At 49.2% G+C, this 27,255-nt stretch overlaps 2 protein-coding genes across 4 annotated transcripts; one reads left to right on the top strand and one right to left on the bottom strand.

Moving 5' to 3' along the window:
• The first annotated feature begins 1,293 nt into the window (after positions 1–1,293).
• On the top strand, positions 1,294–17,805 carry ITGB7 (integrin subunit beta 7). 2 transcript variants are annotated; one of them, XM_054443201.2, is made up of 16 exons: positions 1,294–1,399; positions 8,001–8,123; positions 8,739–8,942; positions 11,248–11,449; positions 11,536–11,706; positions 12,385–12,626; positions 13,006–13,164; positions 13,484–13,579; positions 13,742–13,831; positions 14,861–15,007; positions 15,302–15,495; positions 15,842–16,065; positions 16,295–16,514; positions 16,667–16,875; positions 17,186–17,346; positions 17,569–17,805. In XM_054443201.2, exons 3-16 carry the CDS (start codon positions 8,742–8,744, stop codon positions 17,647–17,649), a joined length of 2,397 nt encoding a protein of 798 aa, XP_054299176.1. In that variant the 5' UTR covers positions 1,294–1,399; positions 8,001–8,123; positions 8,739–8,741; the 3' UTR covers positions 17,650–17,805. The 2 variants fall into 2 exon arrangements, with proteins under 2 accessions (XP_054299176.1, XP_054299177.1); XM_054443202.2 differs by having other exon boundaries at positions 1,313–1,399; positions 8,001–8,077.
• Positions 17,806–18,257: 452 nt separating this feature from the next.
• Positions 18,258–27,209, bottom strand: ZNF740 (zinc finger protein 740). Of its 2 annotated transcripts, none has more exons than XM_054443215.2 (6): positions 27,075–27,209; positions 24,084–24,233; positions 23,649–23,738; positions 23,048–23,171; positions 22,616–22,734; positions 18,258–21,624 (listed from the first exon to the last, which is right to left on the bottom strand). In XM_054443215.2, the coding sequence occupies exons 1-6, from the start codon at positions 27,081–27,083 to the stop codon at positions 21,535–21,537; spliced, it is 582 nt and encodes a 193-aa protein (XP_054299190.1). In that variant the 5' UTR covers positions 27,084–27,209; the 3' UTR covers positions 18,258–21,534. The 2 variants fall into 2 exon arrangements, with proteins under 2 accessions (XP_054299190.1, XP_063528822.1); XM_063672752.1 differs by lacking the exon at positions 27,075–27,209 and adding an exon at positions 26,877–27,068.
• Positions 27,210–27,255: the final 46 nt, after the last annotated feature.

Here is a 27,255-nt window from a genome sequence, read left to right as displayed (position 1 = left end):
CTGGCGCCCCAATCACATGCTCTGAGCCTGGCCCTATGCCTCTCTCTTCCAAGTTTCCAGTTGTCTGGACCTTGAATTTCTCAAAGCCTCTTCACTTCTCACCTCTGTTACTTCTCATCCCTACTAATTCTCTTATCAAGCCCTTACTTAGTATGTGCCAGGTAGTCTTGTAGGCAATTGATATGAATTATCTCTTAATTCTCACGACAATCCTGTGAGTCTTGCTGGACAGATGAGAAAACAGCTGCAGGTAGGGTTAAGTAATTCAGCTAAGCTCCTTACTACTAGTAAGTAGTAGAGCCAGGATTTGAACTCTAGCAACTTGGCTCCAGAGCCTATGTAGTCAAGCACACTAATACAATGTATCCTGGGTTTTCAAAATGAACAAGTCTCTAATTTCCGGCCTCTCTACAGTACTTACTGCCTCTATTCCCTCCTATCGTGTTCCTTCCTATATAAGTAAATGGAGAGATCATGAATTTTGGAGGCAGGCAGACCTGGATTTAAATCCCAGACCAGCCGAGTGTGCCTGTAATCCCAGCTACTCAGGAGGCCAAAGTGGGAGGATTGCTTGAGTCCAGGAGTTACAGACCAGCCTGGGCAACACAGCAAGACCCTATCTCAAAAATAAAAAAACAAGCTGGGCATGGTGGCCCTCACCTGTAATCCCAGCACTTTGAGAGGCCGAGGTGGGCAGATCAATTGAGGTCAGGAGTTTGAGACGAGCCTGGCCAACATGGTGAAACCCCCGTCTCTACTAAGAATATAAAATGTTGCCGGGCATGTTGGTGCACCCCTGTAATCTCAGCTACTCGGGAGACTGAGGCAGGAGAATCGCTTGAACCTGGGAGGCGGAGTTTGCAGTGAGCTGAGATTGTGCCATGGGACTCCAGCCTGGGAAACAGAGCAAGACCCTATCTCAAAAATTAAATTAAATTAACTTAAATTAAAATTAAAAAAATAAAATAATACAAATTTAAAATAAAAATCTTTTTTCTTTTTTTTTTTTAAATCCTAGACTAGCTACTTACTAGCTGTGGGACCTTGGGCAAAATTCTTTATTTCCTGCTTCCAAGCCTCAATCTCTGCATCTGTAAAATTGGGGCTTGGGGGAATATTAACCCCTATCTTATGAGATTGTTGTGAGGGTTAATTGTAATATGTTACGTTCAACACATGACAGGGGTTCAATAAATGAGCTTCTTTCTTCCAGATCTCTGTATTGTCCACTCCCTTGGCTCAGCCCCACCCCTATCTGCTCCACCTTCTAGATCAGTCACCCCCACCAACCCCAAATCTTCCCCACCCTGGGGAGTGTCACTTCCTCCTCTGCAGTCTCCCAGATCAGTACACAAAGGCTGCTGCTGCCGCCAGAGGAAGGGCTGCTCTGCACGCACCTGTGAGTACCAGGGCACCAGCCCTTATGCCTCCTCTCCTTACAAGCCCAGGCCCACCTGGTCCCAACCTCTTGGGAAGAGGGCTCTGACCTGGATACCAAGGGTCCTGTCCAGACTTGAGAAAGGCTCTGAACTCCTTTCTGCATTCCTAAGATCCCCTGACCTGGTTCCCTCCTCCAGTTTCACAGTACCCCCACCCCTACCTCTCCAAAAGCCCAATCTCTCTTGCATCAGTTTCCCATGAGTGGGTCTGGAGGCGGGGATGTATATGAGTGCTGTCATTTGAGTGCCTGCCATGTGCCAAGGATTATACCGAAGAAGGGCAGGTATACCGATTATACTGAGGGAGGGTTCTTCCAACATTACCCCCAGCTGCCATCCCTAATGCTCTGCCTTCAGCTCAGACTTCTTCCTAATCGGCACCTTGGGCACAGACTCCACTCTCCTGGGACACTGAGGCCCAGCAGCTCAGTTCTGTCCCCTCCTTGTGACTCCCAGTGGGCAGCAGAGGGTTCTGCTTGATTTGGGAGGTAGGGATGGATTGGGAAGAGGCTCTGTTTCTCAGCTGCTGAGGGGGGCCACAGGGTGTGTACTGGAGTCAGAATGGAGTCCAGAAAAATGGAAATAACCACTTGGTCCCAGGGAGAGAAGGGAAGACTGCAAAATACCCCTAAGGAAAGAGAAATGGGATTAGGCAGAGCCCATCAGGGCTAGCGGGGAGAGAACACAACTTTTGATGGAGATGGTGCCTGGGTTGGAGAGAGGAAAGGAGAAAGCACAGCAAAGGCCTGGCCCTGCCCCGTCCTGCCCTGCCCCTAGTTCACTGGGTGACCCTGGCCTCATGGAATTTAGGTTTCCATTTGTAAAAAGAGTGGGATGGAGTAGAAGATTCAGCCATTCTATAGTTAGGAACAGAGGGGAAAAGGAAGTAAAACAGCCCTATGAAGAAGTGGAGCAGAGAAAAGTAGCAGAGAGATGCAACAGAAGTTTTGAAATGAAAGGAGCCAGAGAGAGACAGAGAAGCAGACAGAGAACCAGGTGGCAGAACATGTATTCCCAAGGAGGGGAGAAGAGAGGATAATTGGAAAGAAAGGTAGGAAAGGGCTGTCCAGGGAGTCCCAGGGCCCCCTTTAAGGGGAGATGAGTGGGCCTGAGGACTCTGAAAAACCTATGTGGCAGCCGGGGCTCCACTTGTGAGAGATGAGTCAAAACCCGGCTTTGGGTTGCAGCATCTCCAGCCTCCCTGACCACAGGCACGCAGAGCGAGCAGGGCTGAGGTTACACTGAGGCTGAGCTGGGGCCGGCCTCTCCCCGAGGGGTGGAGGCTCCGTTATATATGGTGCCTGAGGTCACAGGTGGTGGGGAGCAGGACCAGGACATTCAAGGACTCAGCACCCCACTCCTTTCCCACACTCTGTGCAGAGTATCTGGACCTGACTCTGGGCCCAGGCTGAAGAAGATGCAAATGGTTTATGACAAGGAGTTAGTTGGCCTTTCTCCTACACTGCTGATGGGAATGTGGACCAGTACAAGCCCTGAGGAGTTTATGTTGGCAATACCCACCAATATATATATATTTTTCTTAGCATGAGAATGTAGATGAAATACACACCAGTATTACAAATGATACCTATCTAGTTATCCTGCATGTCCTCTGCTAGAGATTTATCCTACAGATTCAGTTGCACACGTGTGAAATGATAAATACATGACATTTGGCTGGGGGTGATGGCTCACGCCTGCAATCATGGCAATTTGGGAGGCTGAGGCAGGTGGGTCGCTTGAGCTCAGGAGTTCTAGACCAGCTTGGGCAACATGGGGAAACCCCATCTCTGCAAAATAATACAAAAATAATTAGCCAGGCACGGTAGCATGCGCCTGTAGTACCAGCTACTCGGGAGGCTGAGGTGGAAGGATCAACTGAGCCGGCAAGGTCAAGGCAGCAGTGAGCCATGATTGCACCAGTACACTACAGCCTAGGTGACAGAGCAAGACCCTATCTCTCAAATGAATGAATGAATGAATGAATGAATGAATAAATAAATAAATAAACAAATAAATACATTACTTTTCATTTCAGCATTATTTGTCATAGTGAACTAAAAACAATTTAAGGCCAGGCATAGTGGCTTATGCCTGTAATCCCAGCACTTTGGGAAACCGAGGCAGGAGGATCACTTGAGCCTAGGAGTTTGAGACCAGCTTGGGCAACATAGCAACACCCTGTCTCTACAAAAAAATAAAAAAATAGCTGTGCTTGACGATGTACACCTGTGGTCCCAGCTACGCCAGAGGCTGAGGTGGGGAGAACTGCTTGAGCCCAGGGGGTGAAGGCTGCAGTGAGCCTGGGCAACAGAATGAGATCCTGTCTCGAAAGAAAAAAAAAAGAAGAAACAATTTAAATGCACATCCTTAAGGGTCTGATTAACTGTGATATGAGGTATCCATGCAACGGAAAGCTTTATGGCTGTAAAATTGAACAAGGACATTCTTAATTTTCTCACGTAGAAAGATCTTCAAGAAAAGTAGTTAAAGGAAAAAAAAGTGAAAAATTGTGTTTTCTACCATTTAAAGAATTATGCCATTTGAGTCTACCATTTAAAAAGCATATGCATGTTAATTCATATATGCATAAAACAATCTCTAGAAAGATTATAAGAAACAAAGATAGGCTGGGTGAGGTGGCTCACGCCTGTAATCCTGGCACTTTGAGAGGCCGAGGTGGGCGGATCACTTGAGGTCAGGGGTTGGAGACCAGCCTGGCCAACATGGCGAAACTCTGTCTCTACTAAAAACACAAAAATTAGCTGGGTGTGGTGGCTCACACCTGTAATCCCAGCTACTCAGGAGGCTGAGGCACACGACTCACTTGAACCCAGGAGGCCGAGGTTGTAAATCACACCACTGCATTCCAGCCTGGTTGACAGAGTGAGACTCTGCCAAAAAAAAAAAAAAAAAAAAAGATAAAGAAAAAAGAAACAAAGATAGTAGTAAATGATATTTATTTAGGGTAGGTGTGGAAACTGGGTATGGCATATGGGGTAGGAGATTTCTCACCATCTCATTTAACTTTTTGATTTTTAAAATGGTAAGATACACAAACATTTATCATTTTTACCACTTTTAAGTGTACAATTCAGTAGCATTAAGTACATTCACTAATTCCAGAATTTATTCATCACCCTAAAATGAAACTGCCCATTAAGCAGTCATTCCCCATTTCCCCTTCCCCCAAGCTCTGGTAACCACTAATCTACCTTCTGTCTCTGTGGATTTTTCTAGTTTGGATATGTTCCATATGCGGAATCATACAATATGTGATCTTTCATGAATGGTTTTGTTCACTGAGCATGTTTTCAAGGTTCATCCATGTTGTAGCATGTATGTATCAGTACTTCTTTTTTTTTTTCTTTTTTTTTGAAACCGAGTTTTGCTCTTGTTGCCCAGGCTGGAATGAAATGGCACGATCTTGGCTCACTGCAACCTCCGCCTCCCGGGTTCAAGCGATTCTCCTGCCTCAGCCTTCCAAGTAGCTAGGGTTACAGGAGACCACCACCATGCCTGGCTAATTTTTGTATTTTTAGGAGAGATGGGGTTTCACCATGTTGGTACGGCTGGTTTCGAACTCCTGATCTCAAGTGATCCCCCTGCCTCGGCCTCCCAAAGTGCTGGGATTACAGGCGTGAGCCACCGTGCCCAGCCCCATTTCATTGCTTTTTATGGCCAAATAACTTTCTGCTGTATGGATATACCACCTTTTCTTTATCCATTCATCAGTTGATGGACATTTGGGTTCTTTCCACCTTTTAGCTATTGTGAGTAGTGCTGCTGTGAACATTTCTGTACCAGTTTTTGTTTGAACACCTGTTTTCAATTCTTCTGGGTATATACCTAAGAGTGAAATTGCCAGGTTATAGGATAATCCTATACTCAATTTATTGAGGAACCAAATTGTTTTCCACAGAGATTGTACCATTTTACATTCCTTACATGGTAATGTATAAGGATCCCAATTTCTCCATGTTCTCATCAACACTCATTGTTTTTCATTTTTTGATGATAGTCATTCTAGTAGAAGTGAAGTGGTATCTCATTGTGGTTTGTTTTTTTCTTTTTCTTCTCTTTTCTTTCTTTCTTTTTTTTTTTTTTTTTTTGAGACAGGGTCTCATTCTGTCGCCTAGGCTGGAGTGCAGTGGCCCAATCTTGGCTCACTGAAGCCTCTGCCTCCCGGGTTCAAGCGATTCTTGTGCCTCAGTTTCCCAAGTAGCTGGAGCTACAGGCATGTACCACCATGCCCAGTTAAGTTTTGTATTTTTAGTAAAGATGGGGTTTCACCATGTTGCCCAGGCTGGTCTTGAACTCCTGACCTCAAGTGATCCACCCACCTCAGCCTCCCAAAGTGCTGGGATTACAGGTGTGAGCCACCACACCCAGATCATTGTGGGTTTCATTTGCATTTTCCTAATGATTAATAGTGTTGAGCATCTTTTCATATGCTGGGTGGCTATTTGTCTATCTTCTTTGAAGAAATATCTTTTTAAGTCTTTTGCTCATTTTGAAAGTTGGGTTGTCTTTTCGTTGTTGAATTGTAAGAGTTCGTTATATATTAAGGATACTCATCCGATATATAATCTGCAAATATTTTCTCCCATTCTGTGGGTTTTCTTCACTCTCTTGACGTTGTCTTTGATGCACAAAAGTTTAAATTTTTGATGAAGTCCAATGTATCTGTTTTTCCTTTTGTTGTCTGTGCTTTTGGTATTATAGCTAAGAATCCATTACCAAGTCCAAGATTATGAAGATTTACCCATATACTTTCTTCTAAGAATTTATAGTTTTAGTAGTTATATTTAGGCCTTTGATCCCTTTTCAGTTAACCTTTGTATATGGTGTGAGGTGGGGGGGTCCAACTTCATTCTTTTGCATGTTGAAAGCACCTTTTTTTTTGAGAAAAAGTGGTGGCGTGTGCCACTACACCCAGCTAATTTTTGTATTTTTAGTAGAGACGGGGTTTCACTATGTTAGCCAGGCTGGTCTTGAACTCCTGACCTTGTGATCTGCCCGTCTCGGCCTCCCAAAGTGTTGGGATTACAGGCAAGAGCCACGGTATCTGGCCTTTTTTGTAAGATGGAGTTTCAGCTCGGCATGTAATCCCAGCTCATGCCTGTAATCCCAGCACTTTGGGAGCCTGAGGCGGGTGGATCACTTGAGGTCAGGAGTTTGAGACCAGCCCGGCTAATGTGGTAAAACCCTCTCTACTAAAAATACAAAAACTAGTCAGGTGTGGTGGCGCATGCCTGTAGTCCCAGATACTTGGGCGCCTGAGGTCAGAGAATTGCTTGAACCTGGGAGGCAGAGGTTGCAGTGAGCTGAGATGGCGCCACTGCACTCCAGCCTAAGCAAGACTCCATCTCAAAAAAACAAAACAAAACAAAAAAGACAGAGTTTCACTCTGTTGTCCAGGCTGCAGTGCAGTGGCGCAATTGCAGCTCACTGCAGACTCTGCCTCCTGGGATCATGTGATTCTCCTGCCTCAGCCTCCTGAGTAGCTGGGATTATAGGCGCCCACCACCACACCCAGCTAGTTTTTGTATTTTTAGTAGAGACGGGGTTTCACCATGTTGTCCAGGCTGGTCTCGAACTCCTGACCTCAAGTGATCCACCTGCCTGGGCCTCCCAAAGTGCTGGGATTACAGGCATGAGCCACTGTGCCCGGCCCCAGCCCCATTTTTTGAAGACAGTTTTTCTCATTGAATGGTTTGGCACCCTTGTTGGAAATCAATTGGCCACAGAAGCATAGTTTATTTCTGGACTCTTTCAATTCTATTCCACTGATGTATAATATATGTGTATCCTTATGCCAGTACCACACTGTCTTCTTTTTTTCTTTTTAAGAGACAGGGTTTCACTCTGTTGCCCAGGGCAAAGTACAGTGACACGATCATAGCTCACTGCAGCCTCAAACTACTGGGTTCAAGCTGTCTTCCCACCAGCACTGGGATTACACGCATGAGCCACTGTGACCAGCCAACACTGTCTTGATCACTGTAGTTTTGCAGTACCTTTTTTACAAGATTATTTTGGCTATCTGGGGTTCCGAGCAATTCCATACAAATTTTAGGATCAGCTTTTCCATTTCTGCAAAAAAAAAAGGGCCAATGGGATTTAACTTTTTGACTTATGAAGCGTGGTAAATGAATTACCTGCTTGTTTTTAAAAATTAACATGTTTTTTTAAAATCGGGAATTTGCTTGGCTTTCCTAAAGGTCACTCAAGGAATTACCCTGTCTCCAGGCTCTTTCTTCAAACTAGATTATCTTTGTGCAAAGTACAGAAAATAGAAAATTTTTTTGCCAACACTGGCCTTCTTTCTCCCCTTATCCCAGACCAGCAGAGAGTTCTTGTGGTCTAATCTTCATTCCTCTTGCTACCATGTCAACCAAGCAGAACTATTCTTTCTTGACTCTTTCACACACTCCCTCATCTGCTCCAGCTTTCTTTGCTTTAATTCCCACTCACTGACCCTCTGCTCTTATTTAGAATCCAAGACTGTAAAAGCTGCCAAGTATGTCAGATTATTTATTCAACTCCTCCACTTTGCAGATGTGGAAACTAAAGCCCAGAGAGAAAGTCTGACTTGCTCCACAGCCAGTGAGTGACTGCAGCAGCACCAGAATCCGGTCTGTTTCCTGTTTGGCTCTTCTACCACTACAGCTTGGGATCTCGGTAAATAGAACTGGGTGCAGACTTTAGTGCTTCCAGGCCCAGTCCCCAAATCCTTTAGTAGGCCATTTTGCCCACCCTGGCCACATGAAGTCTGCATACAGGAAGGACAGATCTTCTCTGAGGCCCCTATTTATTTATTTTTTTTAAGACAGATTCTTGCTCTGTCACCCAGGCTGGTGTGCAGTGGTGTGATCTCGGCTCACTGCAACCTCCGCCTCTCTGGTTCAAGCAATTCTCTTGCCTCAGCTTCCTGAGTAACTGGGATTACAGGTGCACGCCACCATGCCTGACTAATTTTTGTATTTTTAGTAGAGATGGGGTGTTGCCGTGTTGACCAGGCTGGTTTCGAATTCCTGAGCTCAGGTGATCCACCCACCTTGGCCTCCTAAAGTGCTGAGATAACAGGCATGAGCCACCACATCCGGAGGCCCCTACCTTTGCCTGATACCTGCTCCTTCCCATCATTTTGAAGAAACTGCTGAATCCACAGGGGAAGTGAAACTATGAGGGGAGATAAAGTGTTGGGGCAGAGTTTTGAGAGTGATAACCACAAGCTAAGTTTAGAGGACTGAGAGCTTGAGGGTCCTTTATATCTCCCTTCATATCCTATTACAGGGCATGGTGACTTTGCCAGTGGTCCTTGTTTTGCTGCTGGTCCTGAGCAGAGGTGAGAGTGAATTGGATGCCAAGATCCCATCCACAGGGGATGCCACAGAACGGCGGAATCCTCACCTGTCCCTGCTGGGGTCCTGCCAGCCAGCCTCCTCCTGCCAGAAGTGCATCCTCTCACACCCCAGCTGCGCATGGTGCAAGCAACTGGTAAAGATGGGCCTACGGCCTTTGAACCATGTGTATGTGTATGTGTATGTGTATGTGTATTTGTATGTGTATATGTATGTGCAGCCTGGATATATGTGTGTGATTGTATGGGCACATGTATGATTTTCTAGGAACACTCCACAGTCTCATGTGTGACTGAGTTTGTGCACATAGGACTCCTGTGTGTGGATATACGTGTGTGCATACACACGCATGCAAGTTTCCTGTGCACTTAGGATTATGTCTGTATCCATTTGCTCGTGTATATATGGAATTTGTGACCATGAATTGGGAGAAAGTATGTGCTTGTGGGAATTCGCGCTTGTGTATAGGTAGAGGGAGCTGATGTGTATGTAAACATGTGAGAAAGGTACTACCCAGTGCGGGCTGCCATAACAAAATACCATAGGCTGGGTGGTTTAAGCAACAGGAATTCATTTCTCCTAATGTTGGAGGCTGGGAAGTCCAAGATCAAAGTGCTGGCTGATTTGGTTCCTCAGTTAGGGCCCTCTTCCTGGCTTGGCAGACTGGCTACCTTCTCGCTGTGTCCTCACATAATGGGGAGGGGGTTGGGGGATGGGGGTGGGAACTGCCTCTCCTTGTAAGCGCACTAATTCCATCATGAGGGTTCCACCCTCAGGCCCTCATCTAAGCCTAGGTACCTCCCAAAGGCTCCATCTCCAAATACCATCACATGGAGGGTTAGGGCTTCAACATAGGATGCGGTGGGGGTGGGGTGGGGTAGGGGTGCAGAGTTCAGTCCATAGCAGCAAGTGTGTGGTTAGATTTCTAAGTCTGTGTTTTGGGTGGAGGCATTCTGTTCCTGGGTGTGTAGTAGCCTATGATTGGACAGGTAGAAAGGGGAGGGGTGGAAGTATATGGGCTTGAGGGGGACTGGAAAGGCTTGAGCTACCTAAGTGGCCAAGAAGGATGCTAGGGAGCAGGTGTCTCCCTGGCTCTTCAAATAAAGCTGTTGTTTATGCTTTAAAGAGACAGAGCTCATGGAGCAGCAGAGCAGGAGGGGTGCCCAAGCTGGGATGGGGGCAGGTCTGCCTCTCTCAGGGTAAGATGGAGGGTTAAATCAGTGTGGGAACCCAGATAAGAGATGGGGGCAAATTCACATGGAAGCAGGGCTACAGATGCTTAGAGGCCCCAGGAGAAAGGCACACTGGGACCCAGGAGAAAGGCACACAGTGAATCTGACTGGACAAGAAGGGTAGATACTGAGTCTGCACAAGGCAGAGAGGCAGAGGTGCCAGGCTGGAGCTGGGGAGCTGGAGCTCTTGAGATGGTCAGATCTGTGTCTGGCTTCTCCAGTCCCCTGACACCCAGTGCCAGCTGAGAAGCTGCTCTAACCATTTCCTTCCCCTGTGGCTTCCCAGCCAGTCCCAGGGGGTACCAGACATATTGGTGGGGAGGACGCCTCTTCTTCTGTTCTTATCCTTTCCCTTCCAAGGAGCTGTGGGTCTTAGTCTGACCACCTTCCCATTTTGGTGTGAGCTTGCTGGGGAGGTTGGCCTAGGAGGCAAGGCCCCTGTTTTTTTGTGGTAGTGAAGTCTCTAAGATCTCAACAGGAAGTCTGTGGCTCTATTGGGGAGGAGAGGGGTAGGTGGCTGTGGCAAGGGGGAGTTGAGATAGGGGAGGGGTGGGGGACTGCTATAGGAAGTGGGGCTCTGACAAGGAAGAAAGGACCAGAGTTCCACCGGTGGTGGTTCATGCCTGTAATCCCAGCACTTTGGGAGGCTGGGGCAGGAGGATTTCTTGGGGCCAGGAGTTCGAAACAAGCCTGGGCAAAAAAGCAAGACCCTGTCTTTATAGTAGGAAAAAAAAAAAAAAAAAAGGCGTGGTGGTTCACGTCTGTAATCCCAGCACTTTGGGAGGCTGAGGTGGGCGGATCACTTGAGGTCAAGAGTTTGAGACCAGCCTGGCCAATACGGGGAAACCCCGTCTCTATTAAAAATACAAAAAACCTGGGCGTGGTGGCGCACGCCTGTAGTCCCAGCTACTGGGAGGCTGAGGTACGAGAATCACTTGAACCCGGGAGGTGGAGGTTGCAGTGAGCGGAGATAGCAGCGCTGCACTCCAGCCTGGGTGTCAGAGTGAAACTCTGTTTCAAAAACAAAACAACAAAAAAGACCGGAGTTCAAGGGTAGCTGTGGCGAGGAGGAGGGGAGGGAATCAGGGACTCAAGGAGTGGACTGGAGGTGGGGGCATTAGAGGTGGCCGGGTTTGCAGGGTGTTTTTGGGAGCGGGGCCCAGAGCCTATGCAGGACAGGGTCCCGACGCGCCTTTTCTTGCTGAGCAGAACTTCACCGCGTTGGGGGAGGCGGAGGCGCGGCGCTGCGCCCGACGAGAGGAGCTGCTGGCTCGAGGCTGCCCGCTGGAGGAGCTGGAGGAGCCCCGCGGCCAGCAGGAGGTACTGCAGGACCAGCCGCTCAGCCAGGGCGCCCGCGGAGAGGGTGCCACCCAGCTGGCGCCGCAGCGGGTCCGGGTCACGCTGCGGCCTGGTGAGTTACGGGCGGCGGGGCCAGGCCAGAGGTCTAGGCTGGCGTTCCAATGAGCTCTGCTGACCCGCCCGCCACCCACCCCCCAGGGGAGCCCCAGCAGCTCCAGGTCCGCTTCCTTCGTGCTGAGGGATACCCGGTGGACCTGTACTACCTTATGGACCTGAGCTACTCCATGAAGGACGACCTGGAACGCGTGCGCCAGCTCGGGCACGCTCTGCTGGTCCGGCTGCAGGAAGTCACCCATTCTGTGCGCATTGGTGAGCCGAGCGCTGCCTCCCGCCCTGTTAGCCCTTGCCTATTCAACCACTGCCCTAGCCTCTGCCAACATCCTGGACTCACAAGGGCCCCAACTTGCCCTCCCAGTTGTTGACAGGCCTAGCCAGGCCACAGGTTCGTTCCTGCATATCTCCCTAGACACCCATCTTCTAGGTCAGAGCTGGAGAGGACTCAAGAGACTGTCCGTTTTACACATCTGAGACCCAGCGTCTGGAGAGACTGTGCTTGGGCACTCTCTGGGCCTGGACAGCTGCCCTGAGCCTACCAACCTGGAACCTGCCCTGATGCAAGTCTCCCTGGAGATGCCACTGTCCCTGGCTCCACATTCTGTGCCAACTCTCTATTCAAATTTCCTTCATTTGCCTCATGCTGCTACCATATCACATACCCGGGCCTTCTTCCGCCTTCTGGAAGTTCCCGTTTGCCCTGAAGTTCCCATTTGCCCAGGAAGTTGTTTCCTCCTCTTAATGTCTTCTACCTGCCACTTCCCTGAGCCAGTGGTCTCATTGCTTTGCTTGCCAGTTACCAGGTCCCTGCCCCCTAGGTGCACTCTCTCCCATCACCGTCCTCCCCACCCCACTTCCCATAGAGCGCTCTCATGGGTCCTCTGTTGCTGCCCTGCGACTTCTGGCACAACCTTCATTCCTCTCCTCTCCCAGGTTTTGGTTCCTTTGTGGACAAAACGGTGCTGCCCTTTGTGAGCACAGTACCCTCCAAGCTGCGCCACCCCTGCCCCACCCGGCTGGAGCGCTGCCAGTCACCCTTCAGCTTTCACCATGTGCTGTCCCTAACGGGGGACGCGCAAGCCTTCGAGCGGGAGGTGGGGCGCCAGAGTGTGTCCGGCAATCTGGACTCCCCTGAAGGTGGCTTCGATGCCATTCTGCAGGCTGCACTCTGCCAGGTGAGGAGGTGGGGCGGGGATCTGAGCCTGGAGGTCTGTTTGGGAACAGGACTGCCCCTTATGGTTGTGTAGTGCACAGTTCTAGGGGGTGCCATTCATACCATAGTTGCTGTAGTTTGTATACTTAACAATTACCTGGTGGGTTGGAGTAAAATATCTTGAGAAGGCGGCATGTTTTTCTAATTCACAAGTAAGCCTCCACTAGCAGCAGCCTTCTTTAGGGGGCTGGGGAGAGCAGGGAGAAGCAAGGTACTGGAGGCAAGGGGATGGACAAGCTGACTCAGAGTGAGGCTGGCCACATTCTTGGCTCACAGAGCTGGCTGGGGTGGCTCAAGGGCCATCCCCAGGTGCACAGCCTACCACCCCCACTGTACCTCAGGAGCAGATTGGCTGGAGAAATGTGTCCCGGCTGCTGGTGTTCACTTCAGACGACACATTTCATACAGCTGGGGACGGGAAGTTGGGCGGCATTTTCATGCCCAGTGATGGGCACTGCCACTTGGACAGCAATGGCCTCTACAGTCGCAGCACAGAGTTTGTGAGTCCCTTTTGTCACCCCGCCTCTCCCCATTTCAGCCACACCTCTTTCCTTCCAGGACTCCCACTCCTAGCCTTACAGTCCTCACCAGTAACCACCCTGTAGACACCCTGCCATCTTCTCCAGCAGTTCCTCCTTTCAGCTGCCGAGACAGGACACCTTCGTCACCCCATTCCCTACCTCCTTCCTATTCCATAGCAAGCCTCCAGGGCTCCTCCAGCTGGTGGAACCTTGGTTCCTGGATTCCTTGGGCTGAGGGCACCTTGCATGTTGTGGGGGAAACCTGTGGGGCTCACCTTGTCCCTGCTCCCTGCCCTAGGACTACCCTTCTGTGGGTCAGGTAGCCCAGGCCCTCTCTGCAGCAAACATCCAGCCCATCTTTGCTGTCACCAGTGCCGCACTGCCTGTCTACCAGGTGAGAGCTGTCTACATGTCAGATCCCCCAACCCCATCCCAACCTTTCTCAATTCCCCCAAAGATACATTCTCCATCCCCCATATGCCCTCCTTCCAGACCTCCGAGAGCCCATTTTCCTAGAGCTGTGACCCACCATTTCCCTTAACTCCCCTAAACTCAGGAGCTCAGTAAGCTGATTCCTAAGTCTGCAGTTGGGGAGCTGAGTGAGGACTCCAGCAACGTGGTACAGCTCATCATGGATGCTTATAATGTGAGGGGCCAGGGGAAGGGGAGATGGTGAGGGTGGGCACTAGGGAAAGGTGGAAAGGGGCCCTTGGGTGGGGTGGCAGAACTAAGAGAAAATGGTCACTTTTTGGTCTAACATTCCACAGCTCCTACCTATAGTCTGCATGTGGCTGTCATTAACTGTTCAATCTTACATTCATAAATCTTAGAACACCTCACACGCAGACAGCATGGAGCTCTGCTCTGGGCAAGAAAGGAAAGTTTCAATCACTGAGCTTTTATTTCATGCGCCCACCATCCTAAGTGTACATACTGTTTGCTACTTCATTTAACCCTGCCAAAAGCCTTGCTTCATAACTGTTAGCATCCCTATTTTACAGATGAGGGAACCCACACAAAGAGGCTAAGTGACTTGTCCAAGGTCACAAAGATAACAAATAGAAGGGCTGGCATTTGTCCCCAGTCAGTCTATACATAAACAATGTGAGAGCTGGAGCCTGCTTTCACTAAGTTTATAAATAATTCAGAGCTATTCTTCACAAGAATCATAGAATTTTACAGGTAGAAGGAACCATAAAAATTCTTAGTGGTTTAGGTCTTACCTCTGCAACTAGGCTGTAGGCTTCTTGATAACAGGGAGCATCTCCTAAACCTATGGCAAGAAAATCTGAGACAGTATCAAATTTCCCAAGATAAACTCTGTAATAAATCTGCCCTTTAGACCTGGCATGCACCCAGGTTATGTGTGCTGATGTGGGGCTTCACAAACATGGTCTCTGCACATTTACAGCACCTGGCCAGCCTGTGACCCTCAGTGGCCCTTGCTGGCAGCTGCACTGAAATGCTATATTAGAGGCCTCTGGATCCTGTATGTTCTATGCAAGGTTCTCACAGGTCCTCCCTCCAGAAATGCCTCGACTGGGCAGAATGGAAAGAGCCCCAGGTGGCAGAGGGCAGGGTGCTGGCAGAATTGGGAACACCTGGAGAGGACATACGGTGGGGGTGGAGTCCTTTCCTGCCTTCACGTGGTTATCCACTCGCTCTCTTCCCATAGAGCCTGTCTTCCACCGTGACCCTTGAACACTCTTCACTCCCTCCTGGGGTCCACATTTCTTATGAATCCCAGTGTGAGGGTCCTGAGAAGAGGGAGGGTAAGGCTGAGGATCGAGGACAGTGCAACCACGTCCGAATCAACCAGACGGTGAGAGCCAGCAAGCACAGGCAGAAGGCGGGCAGGGGGAAGTGGGAGTGGGAAATTAAGCAGGCGGGAAAAGATGGGGGGCAGGAACAGGGAGTGACATGAGAGCCTGAGGTAGTCCTCCATCCATCCTTCCTGGAGCAGTCTGAGTGGCTTCCTCAGGCATGTTTCTAGGAGTTGGGTGTTACCATGACCCCATCCCTTCATTTACTAAGGGGTGAAGTTCTGGATGATTGGTGAGGTTGGGGTGTATGTGTGTGCGTGTATAACCGTGGCCTGATTCCTGCCTGTTCTCAGGTGACTTTCTGGGTTTCTCTCCAAGCCACCCACTGCCTCCCAGAGCCCCATCTCCTGAGGCTCCGGGCCCTTGGCTTCTCAGAGGAGCTGATTGTGGAGTTGCACACACTGTGTGACTGTAATTGCAGTGACACCCAGTCCCAGGCTCCCCACTGCAGTGATGGCCAGGGACACCTACAATGTGGGGTATGCAGGTGAGGGCCTCCTCTTCCCTTCACCCGGCTGGCTCCCAACAACCAACCAACCCTGGCCTGTATTCCTCCGCTGCTTTCCACCCCCCCCACAGGAGTCTCCTTGACATCCCTAGACTCCCCACTCAATTTCATCCCTTGAAGCTTCCCATATATGTCCAGGTCCTCCCCTTGACTGGGGCTCCCTCCACTCTCTCACCCCTCAGTGTTTCACTATACTTAACATCCTTTCAGCTGTTTGTCTCTCTCCAACTCTTTTGAGAACTTGGGTTTAGAGGTTCCTGGGAGAGACAAGTCAGGGGTGATCAAACCCTCTGACCTACTTCTCTCCTTTGCCTTCCCCTTCCAGCTGTGCCCCTGGCCGCCTAGGTCGGCTCTGTGAGTGCTCTGTGGCTGAGCTGTCCTCCCCAGACCTGGAATCTGGGTGCCGGGCTCCCAATGGCACAGGGCCCCTGTGCAGTGGAAAGGGTCACTGTCAATGTGGACGCTGCAGCTGCAGTGGACAGAGTTCTGGGCATCTGTGCGAGTGTGACGATGCCAGCTGTGAGCGACATGAGGGCATCCTCTGTGGAGGTACCTGGAGCCTTGGGGAGAAGGGCGGGGTCTGAGAGGCCTTCCCAAGGCACTTAGGCTCTGGGAATCTCCTGGCATGGAAGGCAAATATCAAAAGATTCTGGTGTATGGGTTAGAGGGTGTGTTTGGCATACTTCAAAAAGACTGGATGCGTGGGCTTGTGGTGCCACGTGATGGCCAACTGTGTGTGTGGAGTATGGTTGTCACCCTCTGCATGGCTCTACCCCAGGCTTTGGTCGCTGCCAATGTGGAGTATGTCACTGTCATGCCAACCGCACGGGCAGAGCATGCGAATGCAGTGGGGACATGGACAGTTGCATCAGTCCCGAGGGAGAGCTCTGCAGTGGGCATGGACGCTGCAAATGCAACCGCTGCCAGTGCTCGGACGGTTACTATGGTGCTCTATGCGACCAATGCCCAGGCTGCAAGACACCATGTGAGAGACACCGGTGAGGCCTCAGGTCTTGCATCCTGGGAGCAGGGGCACAGTGGGACTTGTTGAGCTACTCCCATCTGCCTACTCTCCTTTCTGCTTGTAGTTGGGCAAGGGGCATTGGGTGACAACTGCCCAGCTGGTAACCCATTGGCATCTACTACACAGGGACTGTGCAGAGTGTGGGGCCTTCGGGACTGGCCCACTGGCCACCAACTGCAGTACAGCTTGTGCCCATACCAATGTGACCCTGGCCTTGGCCCCTATCTTGGATGATGGCTGGTGCAAAGAGAGGACCCTGGACAACCAGCTGTTCTTCTTCTTGGTGGAGGATGATGCCAGAGGCAGGGTTGTGCTCAGAGTGAGACCCCAAGAAAGTAAGTGGGCAGGGATGCCACAAACCCTGGAAGTTTGATGGGCAGGGTCTCAACTCTGGGGATGCAGAGTGAAGATAATGGGAAACAGGCTGGGGGCTGAAGCAGAACTGTGAATCCAGGACAAAGGCAGAGGCAATTGAGCAAGTGGACGAGGCTAAGGCCCTGGGCAGTGAGGATAACCTTGGACCTCCCTGGGTTCCCTTTGCTTTCAGTGACAGACAGGGTTGGACAGGCTGGACACACTGTGAGCAACTGTTGATCTGTCCCTATGCTCCAGCCCCCACAAGTGTGTCTGGTTTCTTGTTCACAGAGGGAGCAGACCACACCCAGGCCATTGTGCTGGGTTGCGTAGGGGGCATCGTGGCAGTGGGGCTGGGGCTGGTCCTGGCTTACCGGCTCTCGGTGGAAATCTATGACCGCCGGGAATACAGTCGCTTTGAGAAGGAGCAGCAACAACTCAACTGGAAGCAGGTGAGGAGACTTCCTGGTTAGGCCCCCTTTTAGCTGTTTCCCCACCACAAGCCCAGCCCTGATTCCTCCCACTGGGCTTCCCCAGCCCTCGGCACATGTAACCAACCCCTCTGCTAACTTCCATCAGCTCCTAGGATTCGGCTCAAGGCTGGCCTCTTAGGTCTAGAAAGGGGACGAGGAATCCTGGGATTTTTGCTTATAATCTGCAACATCTTTCTCCAGGACAGTAATCCTCTCTACAAAAGTGCCATCACGACCACCATCAATCCTCGCTTTCAAGAGGCAGACAGTCCCACTCTCTGAAGGAGGGAGGGACACTCGCCCAAGGCTCTTCTCCTTGGAGGACAGTGGGAACTGGAGGGTGAGAGGAAGGGTGGGTCTGTAAGACCTTCCCATGCCGGCAACCTTGCATCCACCTGGGCTACCCCACCCAAGTATACAATAAAGTCTTACCTCAGACCACAGCTGTCACTTTGCTTTACCTCATCAAGGCCAAAGCAGGCTGTTTATAGCCTGGGCCTCGGAAAAGCTCTTGTCCATCCTCCTCTTGCCACCTGAGGGCAGGGAGAGGTGCCCAAGCGCGAATGTGCAGGAAACTCCCGGGGTGCACCCTGGGACCCAGGAAGCCAGGTCTGGAAAGGGCCTGTGAATTCTCAAGTGCTGCGGATGCAGGGGGGTCCCAGGTCAGAGACACTGCATCTGTTGGTGTCTAGCCTCCTTCCATCCTGCTGCGTGTACTTTTTCCTCTTGCTCAGAACTGATGCTCTGTTTTTGCTCCTACTTGCTTGTTCCTCTGTGGAGAAGGGGTTTCAAAATGGCTTATAGGGTGCTGGAAGTTGTGGGGTGATTATGTAGGGAGAAAAAAGGAAAACAACTAAAACCAGTATGAAAAAGCTTCCCCAAAGAGGAGATAGTATGTAGAAAAGCCCCATTTTCCTTTTATTTAAATATCCTAAATATATCACGAAGGAACATACACTGCACTTTAATGGTAAAAAGATACAAGTTTATAACATCTTATAAAAACTACCATTTAAAAGTGATCTTGTCCATTTGATATTCCCCTCCCCCATAGCAAAATAAGTATATTATTAAAAAAAAAAAAAAAAAAAAAAAAGAAGGTGGAGAGGAGGATAGGAAGGGGATAGTTGATAAAACCCCAGGGCCACAGCAGAGGCAAAGGGCATCTGGGGAGAGGGTTCGAAGCTGTGGCGGACTCCACTAATGTAACCCTCCAATGTCAAGCCATGGGCGCGATCAGTAGCTAAGTGATGACGAGGCTGTTGGGGGTGGACGGAAAAGACTTGGGGCAAAGCAGACTGTTTATAGCCTGAGCTGGTAGGGCCTGGTGCAGCAGCCTACCCGGAACTGGCACTACTCTTTCCCAGGTTCCCCGACTCTCTGTCCTGGTCTCTGAGAACGTGCCCTATTTCCGTTTCCCCCACTCCAAAAACACCTGAGGTATCTTCCAGTGCTAGGCTCCATGCTGGCCAGCAGGGGTGGGGCATTGGGCCCAGGAGCCTCTGCAGCGGTGTGAGTCAGTGGCTTCCCTGGGGTATCCATGGGGCTCCCGGGCCCTCTGGATGCCAAATCACTCCTTTCACTGCTTTGCTCCTCTCTTCTCACACATCTATTGCCCCAGACATCGGCGCAGGAACTGAACCAACCACCTGCTCCTGAGTTTCCCTCACTGGGTCCTTGGCAGGGGTGGCTCTGCTATGGCTGTTCGCACATACTCTCTGAAGTTCCCTCCCTCCCACCCACCCAGGCAGGAAACCAAGGTCTGTGGGAACACCTTCTGACCCAGTACACACATTAGTACACATAGGGGCACAGGTCACTCATGTGAGACTTACGTGAATCTCTCCACATACATCCCTATCCCAAACAGATTAGCTGTAAGTGGCAGGGAGAGAGGCCTCTCATTTTCAAAAGCATTTTTGGGAGGATAGTTTTCTAAATATTTTAAAATGGTTTACAGGGTGCTGGAAGATGTGGGGTGAATCATCCCAGAAGTGAAGGACAGGAAAACCCCAGCTCCAGCAGAACCCTTGAACAGGAAGGGGGCTGGCTCACATGCAGAAAGATGCCCCTGTTTGCAGGGACCACAGGGCTGATCCAAGGACTGAGGTCTAAGTTCTGGATCACATCAAATGGGAGTGTCAGCATAAAGCTATAAGAGTACATGGCAGCAAACACTCCTCAGCGTCTCCCCAAAAGGATCTCAGATGCTGTCAGGGAAAATCGAATGGGTGCCATGCCTGCTTTCTTTTTCGCTGAAATACTCATACCACAGAGGTATGGACAACCCCCTCCCCAACCCCACCCCTCCAGAATAGGTAACAGCCAGGAATCATTGCTGGTATCCATTCTTTACATTTTCTGGGAAATGAAATCATACTTCCAGGAGTTTCCCATCTCAGACCCTACTGACAGCTTGGCACTCAGGTTCACCCAGTCCCCATGATTACTATGACAGTTCCCTTACCCACCACAGGTCAGGTCAGGTTACAGTTGGGGGTCAACCAAACCCCAAAACTTCCCATAAGGCTTCTTTCTTTAGCAGAAAGAAAAGGTTTATTTCACCTTAGAAAATTCATGTTCACAAGTCCTGGCTTGGGTTAGAAACACCCTAACTGCCAGGCTGTTGAATTCATCTAAAAAAAAAAAAAAACTCTCCAAAACAAAAGCCCTTCTGTTCCCTAAATTGTGTTCTTCAGCTCCTGCTGAGACTTCAAGCACCCTTCATGTTTGCGCAAGAGGAGGCTATTTTCCACTCATCCTCCCCGAAGGTGAGGGCCAGAGAAGGGTTTGGCTCAATAATATGCCATCTCCTGCAAGCATACAAATACATGCACTCATATCTCACACACACACACACACACACACCCCTGATTACTTTTTTGGGAGTGGACAAGGTGGTGGTATTGGAGCAAAGAGGAGCAAAGAATATGGTTAAGAATGGAACCTACATTAGGTTTCTTCTTTAGTCTTTTCTCTGCAGCACCCCCACCCCCATCCCCCACACTCTGTTGGGTAGGGATGGCCATCAGGAAGTAAGCCGAGATCTTGCTTTTTGGGACCAAAGGACAGACCCCTCCCTACCTCCTCTACCTGAATACAGTGATAGGACTTGGGGAGGGAAAACAGCTCCTACTGCTCAACAGGCATGTCAGAAGACCCCAGATTCCTTTGTTTCTTGAGCAGCTGTTAGCCAACTTGGGACCAGTCTTGGGTTGTTCCTAAGAGGGCACAAGGAGAGAGAACCCACTTTGACTTCCATGACTCCTTGCTCAACACATCTGTCTCACTTTAGGAGTCAATGGCAGCGAGGTAGCCACAAACCATCTCCAAGACCGACTCCCCAAAAAAAAGAAGAAAAGGGCTTCAGGGGCCACTCTCACCCAAGTTTCCTCCTAAAGGCACTTGAGCTGATGCCATCAGGTGCCAATGTGACATGGGCCATGACAACACCCACAGGCACAACTCTTCCTTTTCCCTTGAGGAAGGAAGAGGTGCTATCCACTTTTTGGATCCAGCCCTTGTCTGCTCTCCACCCCGTTTTTCCTTTTGTCCCTACAGTGTATAAGGAAGCCAAAGTAGGCTCAGCTGCCATTCCTGATCTTATTCTTCCTCAAAAAGGAGGTGAAGTGCAGGATTGTGAAACACTGAGGAGCTACTCCAACTAAAAACCCAATTGGGGAGAGCTGGACCAGCTATAGTCCCTACTTTGGACCAGGACTCTTATGCCTCTGGATTACCTGTATCCACAGTTTACCTGCTGAAGTTGCTTTTGGATAAACAAAAACAAGAACAGAACAAACAAATCCCCTTCCCCAATCTTTTCCATTTCAGCTGCCAGCTGGAGTCCAAGGTTGTGGGAGCCACACTTCAGTCTTGGTCCTGTACCTTGAGTCCCCATCTACGACCTCAGCCAAGGGTCCAGGGACTAGCTCCCCTACCCAGGAATGCTGTAAGAACTTCCCCGAGATACTCATAGTCTCAGATTATTTACAGAGCTGAGGTTCTGGGGTCACTGTCCCCTGATGCACTCTTCTGGTCTCCTGGGTCCACTCCTCCAGGAGTGGGACAGGTTCACATGGGGTGGTGGTGGGACCATCAGACCAGAGGGGCTGTGCTCTTCGGCAGGTTCTTCTGATCACTCCCACCACCCGGGGCCCCTTGCGCCTATAGAGAAAACTGCCCGTCGGAAGTCTTGGACTGGCACCCTTGGCACATCCGTTTGTGTCTGAGTAATCGATCTGTCCGAGAAAAACACTGAGAAGAAAGGGAAGGTTAAGTGCCTGAGTGGAGAAACGCAGCTACCTGTTGGCTAACTCATTCCTCTCACAGGAGGCAGATACCACATTCTCCATCCCCTCAGCACGTGCACAGACAGCAGGAGCACACGGTGGTGGAGAATGCAAGCTCTTGGGCCAGAGCGCCTGGGGCTGAATCTTGGCTCTATCACTCAGCAGCTGTGTGACCTTGGGCAAGTTACCTAACAGCCCAGAATCTGCACACTCATCTGCAAAACTGTAAAGCGAGGCTAAAAGTACCTACTCACAGCACAGCTGCTTTATTCATCAAAGATTTATTGAGTATCTATCTCAAGGCAGATACAGAGTAGAGAACCAGAGGAACGAAGTCTCTGCCCTCATGAACTTTTATTCTAGTGTCTGACGATTCAGTGTAAGAGTGCGGAGCAAAGCTTGGGACCTAGCAATGCATCCAGGAAGTGTTAGCTATTATCATTTCTCATCTCTTGTTCTTGTCTTGTTTTGGCCCCAACTCTTACATTCTCATCAGATCAGATACTGACCCCCAGGGCAAAGATGGTATCTCTTCCTCCAAAGTGCACTAGCTCTGAAGTTGGACTGAATCCCAGCTCTGTTCATGATCTGCTGTGTCCTTGGGAAACTTAACTTCTCTGAATCTCAATTTTCCCATATGTGAAATAAGGCCAATACAGCTACCTTAGGGAGTCAATATGATGATTAAATAAAATCATCTATGTAAAGTATGCTCTCACAGTGCCTGGCATAGAGTAAGTGATCATGAAATGCTATTATTATTATTATTACAATGTTCTAATTGCTCCTCCCCATGATCAGCTGCATAAGGCCAGACAGATGCACTTCACCCCGATGTGTTAACTATTATGGTGAGTAACGCTGGTGGCTCTTTTGTCAGGCAGGAGTGGAGGGTGGCCCTGATTCTTGGGGAAGGAAAAGTGTGTGTGGGGGATTGTAGCAGGGATGAGCCTTACCTGATGACACCGTTCACACTGGTAAGGCTTTTCACCACTGTGCACACGCTTGTGGCGTTCCAGGTGGTACTTCTGGATGAAACGCATATCACATATATCACACTCAAATGGCTTCTCACCTGGCCCAGGTGGACAGAGAAGTGAATGTGGGGAGGTATGTACGGTAGGGACCTCATTCCAGTTTTCTCAGAAACTTTAACTCTTAGTAATGCGTAGACACCTAAGTGATCATAAATGGGGAGAGGTCCCCAAAGGTGCTGGTCTCAGTGACACCAGATACGAAGCCACGCAATCTCTCTGCTTCATTAACTTATCTTCTTCCTTCATTTCTAATACTTACCCATTAAAATAAACCCAACTAGAGCCACAAACAGACATGGAATACAAGTGATAGACGATTCTCCCCCTTTTGAATATAAGCAAGAGACTTACCAGTGTGAATAAGGATGTGCCTCTTTAGGTGGTAACTGCTCCGAAAGGCTCCAAAGCAGTGTTCACAAACAAAATTTTTGGGAATCTTTACTTGAAAAGAACCATTTTGTTCCACTACCACCACCTGGGGGCAATAATCACGTATGTCATGAGGCCACCACTGCCCTCTTCCTGGAGACACTGTTCTACTCTGGGTCCACTTCCAGCTATTGGAGAAAGGAACCTCTCTGATGCTGTCTAAAGGTGCTGCCATCTCCTGTACTCCATGGAGGTAAGAGACCCTTTGGGGAAGGAGGTGGAGTGGGTAAGCTGTCTATCCTGTCAAACCCAGCAGTCTGAGTATGACCTGAGCTAGAGCCTGCCTGCCCCCATGCCTCGGGATCTGGGATCTCATGCTCCCCAACCTGTACCATTACTGTTCCAGCAAGGCAGGAGATCAACTACCAAGGTAGTCTCTGGATGAAATCTGGGGGACTCACTCACTGGCTATCAGAGATCAAAGCATCTAGGGAAAGCTCCAGGTTACACGGTAGAGGGAAGGAGGAGGAATATTACCCCATTACCAAACTGTATGAGTTTGGGGGATCACCCCATTACCTGCCTTTTTAACAGTCTTTTTTGAATGAGAGGCCTCAGACAAGCTGTCATCATCTTTGCGGCTCCGGGACTTATCACTGTCTTTTCGGTGACCCTTTGAAGACAAATCAAATCTAAACTCACAGCCCATCTCGGAACATGAGATGAGACCCAATGCAGCTCTCAGACAAAATTCATAAATAAGAGTAAACCACCTGCCCCAAAAGCTTAGAGGAAGTATACAACTATTTCCTCTCCAAGCACCTGGTCTTAAAGAGTTGAAGGTACACAAAAGACCTTCCTTAGCTTTCTGAAATACCAACGTTCATACATTCCCCAGCTGGATCCCCTTGCCCCACTTCCCTATGCGGAAGCATCAAGGAATCAGAGCTTGGTATCTCCTGGCAGAGAGCTTGGGTCACCCGATCCCCAGGTGCCACAATGGACTCAAGCGCTGTACCTGACTCGAGCACCTCAGCACATCAGGGCTACCTGCCCGCTCGCCATTCTCGGCCTGCTTGCTGGCAATCTGGCTCAGCATCATCTTCTTGCTGGCTGCAGTGGGAACCAAACTCACACCTGCTAGGCCTTCACAAGCCAGGAGACTTGCCTAAGTTGAAAGGAGATGAGGTGTCAGGTCACCTGGAAGGGCAGGGCATCCTCTATAGAACTACCTTTTACACCCTGCTACAAACCGCTTATCTCCAGGGAATATCCCTCCTCACTGCCAAAGCCTTGCTTCCTTCAAGAGTCCTCCCTAACTCATCTCACCAGGAACGACTTATTTTGTCATCCTTCAGCATTTAAATATAGATCAAGTAAATAATCAAGTATTACCAACACCTTTGTCATCAGCACTAGGCAGTGTGTGGCTACATATTTCTTTGAAGGTATTTCTAGGCCTTAACTGTGAGTGGATATGAGGTTCCATCTCGCTAACCCACTGACATGGGGAGATTCCTTCAGGACCTTCCTCCTTCCTCTCTCAACAGCCCTCATCAGCTGGGCCGAGTTCAGTGGCTCACACCTATAATCTCAGCACTTTGGGAGAATGAGGGGGGCGGATCACGAAGTCAGGAGTTCGAGACAAGCCTGGACAATAGGTGAAACCCTGTCTCTACTAAAAATGCAAGAATTAGCCAGGTGTGGTGGCACGCACCTGCAGTCCCAGCTACTCGGGAGGCTGAGGCAGAAGAATCGCTTGAACCAGGGAGGCGGAGGCTGCAGTGAGCCGAAATCGCACCACTGCACTCCAGCCTGGGCGACAGAGCGAGACTCCCTCCGTCTCTCTCTCTCTCACACACACACACACACACACACACACACACAAAGCCCTTAGCTTCAGAGCCCACTTTTGATTGGCAGATCTTGCTGGTGCCAACTGTATTTTCTATCGGTTTCATTTTTTGCTTGTTGGTTGAGACAGTGTGTCACTCTGTCGCCCAGGCTGGAGTGCAGTGGCACGATCTCGGCTCACTGCAGTCTTGACCTCCCTGGCTTAAGCGATCCTTCTACCTCTACCGCCTGAGTAACTGGGACTTCAGGAGAATGCCACCACACCCGGCTATTTTTTTTTTTTTGTATTTATAGAGACAGGGTTTCACCATGTTGCCTAGGCTGGTGTGGAACTCCTGAGCTTATACAATCCTCCAGCCTCGGTCTCCTAAAGTCCTGGGACTACAGGCTATTTCTCCCTTTAGATTTTAAACTCCCTAAATATTTACCAATTGCAACTGATACGATTTTTGGAGTTCAGTATTTCTCTTGACCTCTTAGGCCATTTATATGTGTGCATGTATGATCACATTTTTTCACATTCCTTGCTCCATATATAATTTAAACAATTACTTAAGTAAGATATATTTAAGTAAATTTCCAGAAAACTGCTACATTCTTCAAACTGACTTCGGTTAGCCAGCATTAAAGAAAATACTTTTCTTACTGAAAAAAAATTTTTAAGAAATCATTGGTCAGCAAACTCACACATTTATGAAGAAATTCCTTCTAGATGATCAGTATATTCTGGGACCCCTCCCTCCACCTTCTGGGACTTTGGAGTGAAAGATCCAAAGTTAAAATCTTAGCTCAGCTGTTTGCACTGTATAATCTTGGGCAAGTTATTCCAACTTTGCAAGCCTTAGTTTCCTTACATGAAAAATGCCTGTCATAATGCTTATCCTTACAGGGTTGATGAAAAGTAAACTAAGACGTAAAACGCTTAACTGTTCAGCACAAAGTTGAGTCCTTAGTGGAAGGCAGCCTTCTCAGAAGACTGAATACAATGCTGAGAAGTGGGTTGCAAAAGACAAAGGAAGAAGAAACTGACGGGCTCCTATTCTATATGGAAAGGAGGAAGCTGTGCATTCAGAAGCAGCTGGAGGAAAGCCAATTATACTACAATCAGACTGCCATCCTGGTGAGACTGGTAGGGGAGGTTCCCTAGAAGCAAGCTGGGAGAAGCTCAGGAGATGTGTGCACATAGCTATTCTACTCAGATGACTACAACAGCCTATCTGCTCATTCTGTCTCTCCAGTCCATCCTCTACCTCCACAATAATGACCTTCTACATACACTGATCTGATGCTACTCTGCTGCTTAACTTAGCAAGGCATAAAAGGCCTTTGGATTACACTCTGCTTACTGCAGGGAACAACTTCCTCACCTATCACTGTCAATGCTACCTCCATAACTATCCCCATTTAAATCCCTTACTCTGTAACTACCAAACAACCTGCAGTACTCGGAACCTCATCACATTTTCCCATGACTCTAAGCTCCTGCCCATGCCGTTCCTGTTGTCCAAACACCCTTCTCTGCTTGTTTAGCAAAATCCTATGCATCTTTCAACCTTCATCTTCTTTTTCTATCCAAGCAGAAGTACTGTTCTCTCCTATGTACATACTCCTATTATTGCACATTCCTCAATCAACAGATTCAGAGTCTCTACTACTAGCCAGCCACTATACAAGGCATTGTGAATATAAAAATAAATGGCTTTCCATCCCTCTCCCGACCCCAACTAGCCTGGAAGCTCACTGGGGACAAGGACAATCGTATTCATCTTTGTATTCCCAGCACAATGCCTTGCATGCAACAGGAACTCAATAAATTCCTGTTGAAAAAAAAACAAATGAAGCATTCACCATACTATTCACTCCCTTACACCCCTCAGCACTTAATGTACCAAATGTAAACTGAGTACACGTTGCTTTGCAAATGTCCCATCAGTGCCTGTGATGCAGTATAGCCTACCTCCTTCATTTGACTGGAAGCTCCCTGAAGGCAGGGGCTGTGGCCTGTCTCCTTTCCTTCCTCTAGATCTCCCCCTGGTGCTTAATACAGAGCTTGGATCACTGGGGTTGGTCAATATGTTGACTAAGGCAGCATTCAAGAGTGAAACTGCAAACAGGCTTCCCAGTGATCTTGGAGGAGGACTCTAGAGCTTTTTACCTGAGCCATGCTGATTTCTCACTTAAGGCAACCCAAAAGTTCAGGAGTTCCTAGGTCCACCTTTCCTTGAGACACTGTCGTTTTGAAGAACTGTCACCAAATCACGGGAACGACTCCTTCGTGTCCCATCAGTCCTGTTGCCATATTGAACTTTGTCTTCAAATAGAACTTAGTGTCCTCC

The sequence above is a fragment of the Pongo pygmaeus genome, chromosome 10 (genome assembly GCF_028885625.2).
Source record: "Pongo pygmaeus isolate AG05252 chromosome 10, NHGRI_mPonPyg2-v2.0_pri, whole genome shotgun sequence".
Classification (NCBI taxonomy): Eukaryota; Metazoa; Chordata; class Mammalia; order Primates; family Hominidae; genus Pongo; species Pongo pygmaeus.
The sequence above is the reverse complement of the archived record's forward strand: the minus strand, read 5'-3'. Positions and strand labels throughout refer to the sequence as shown.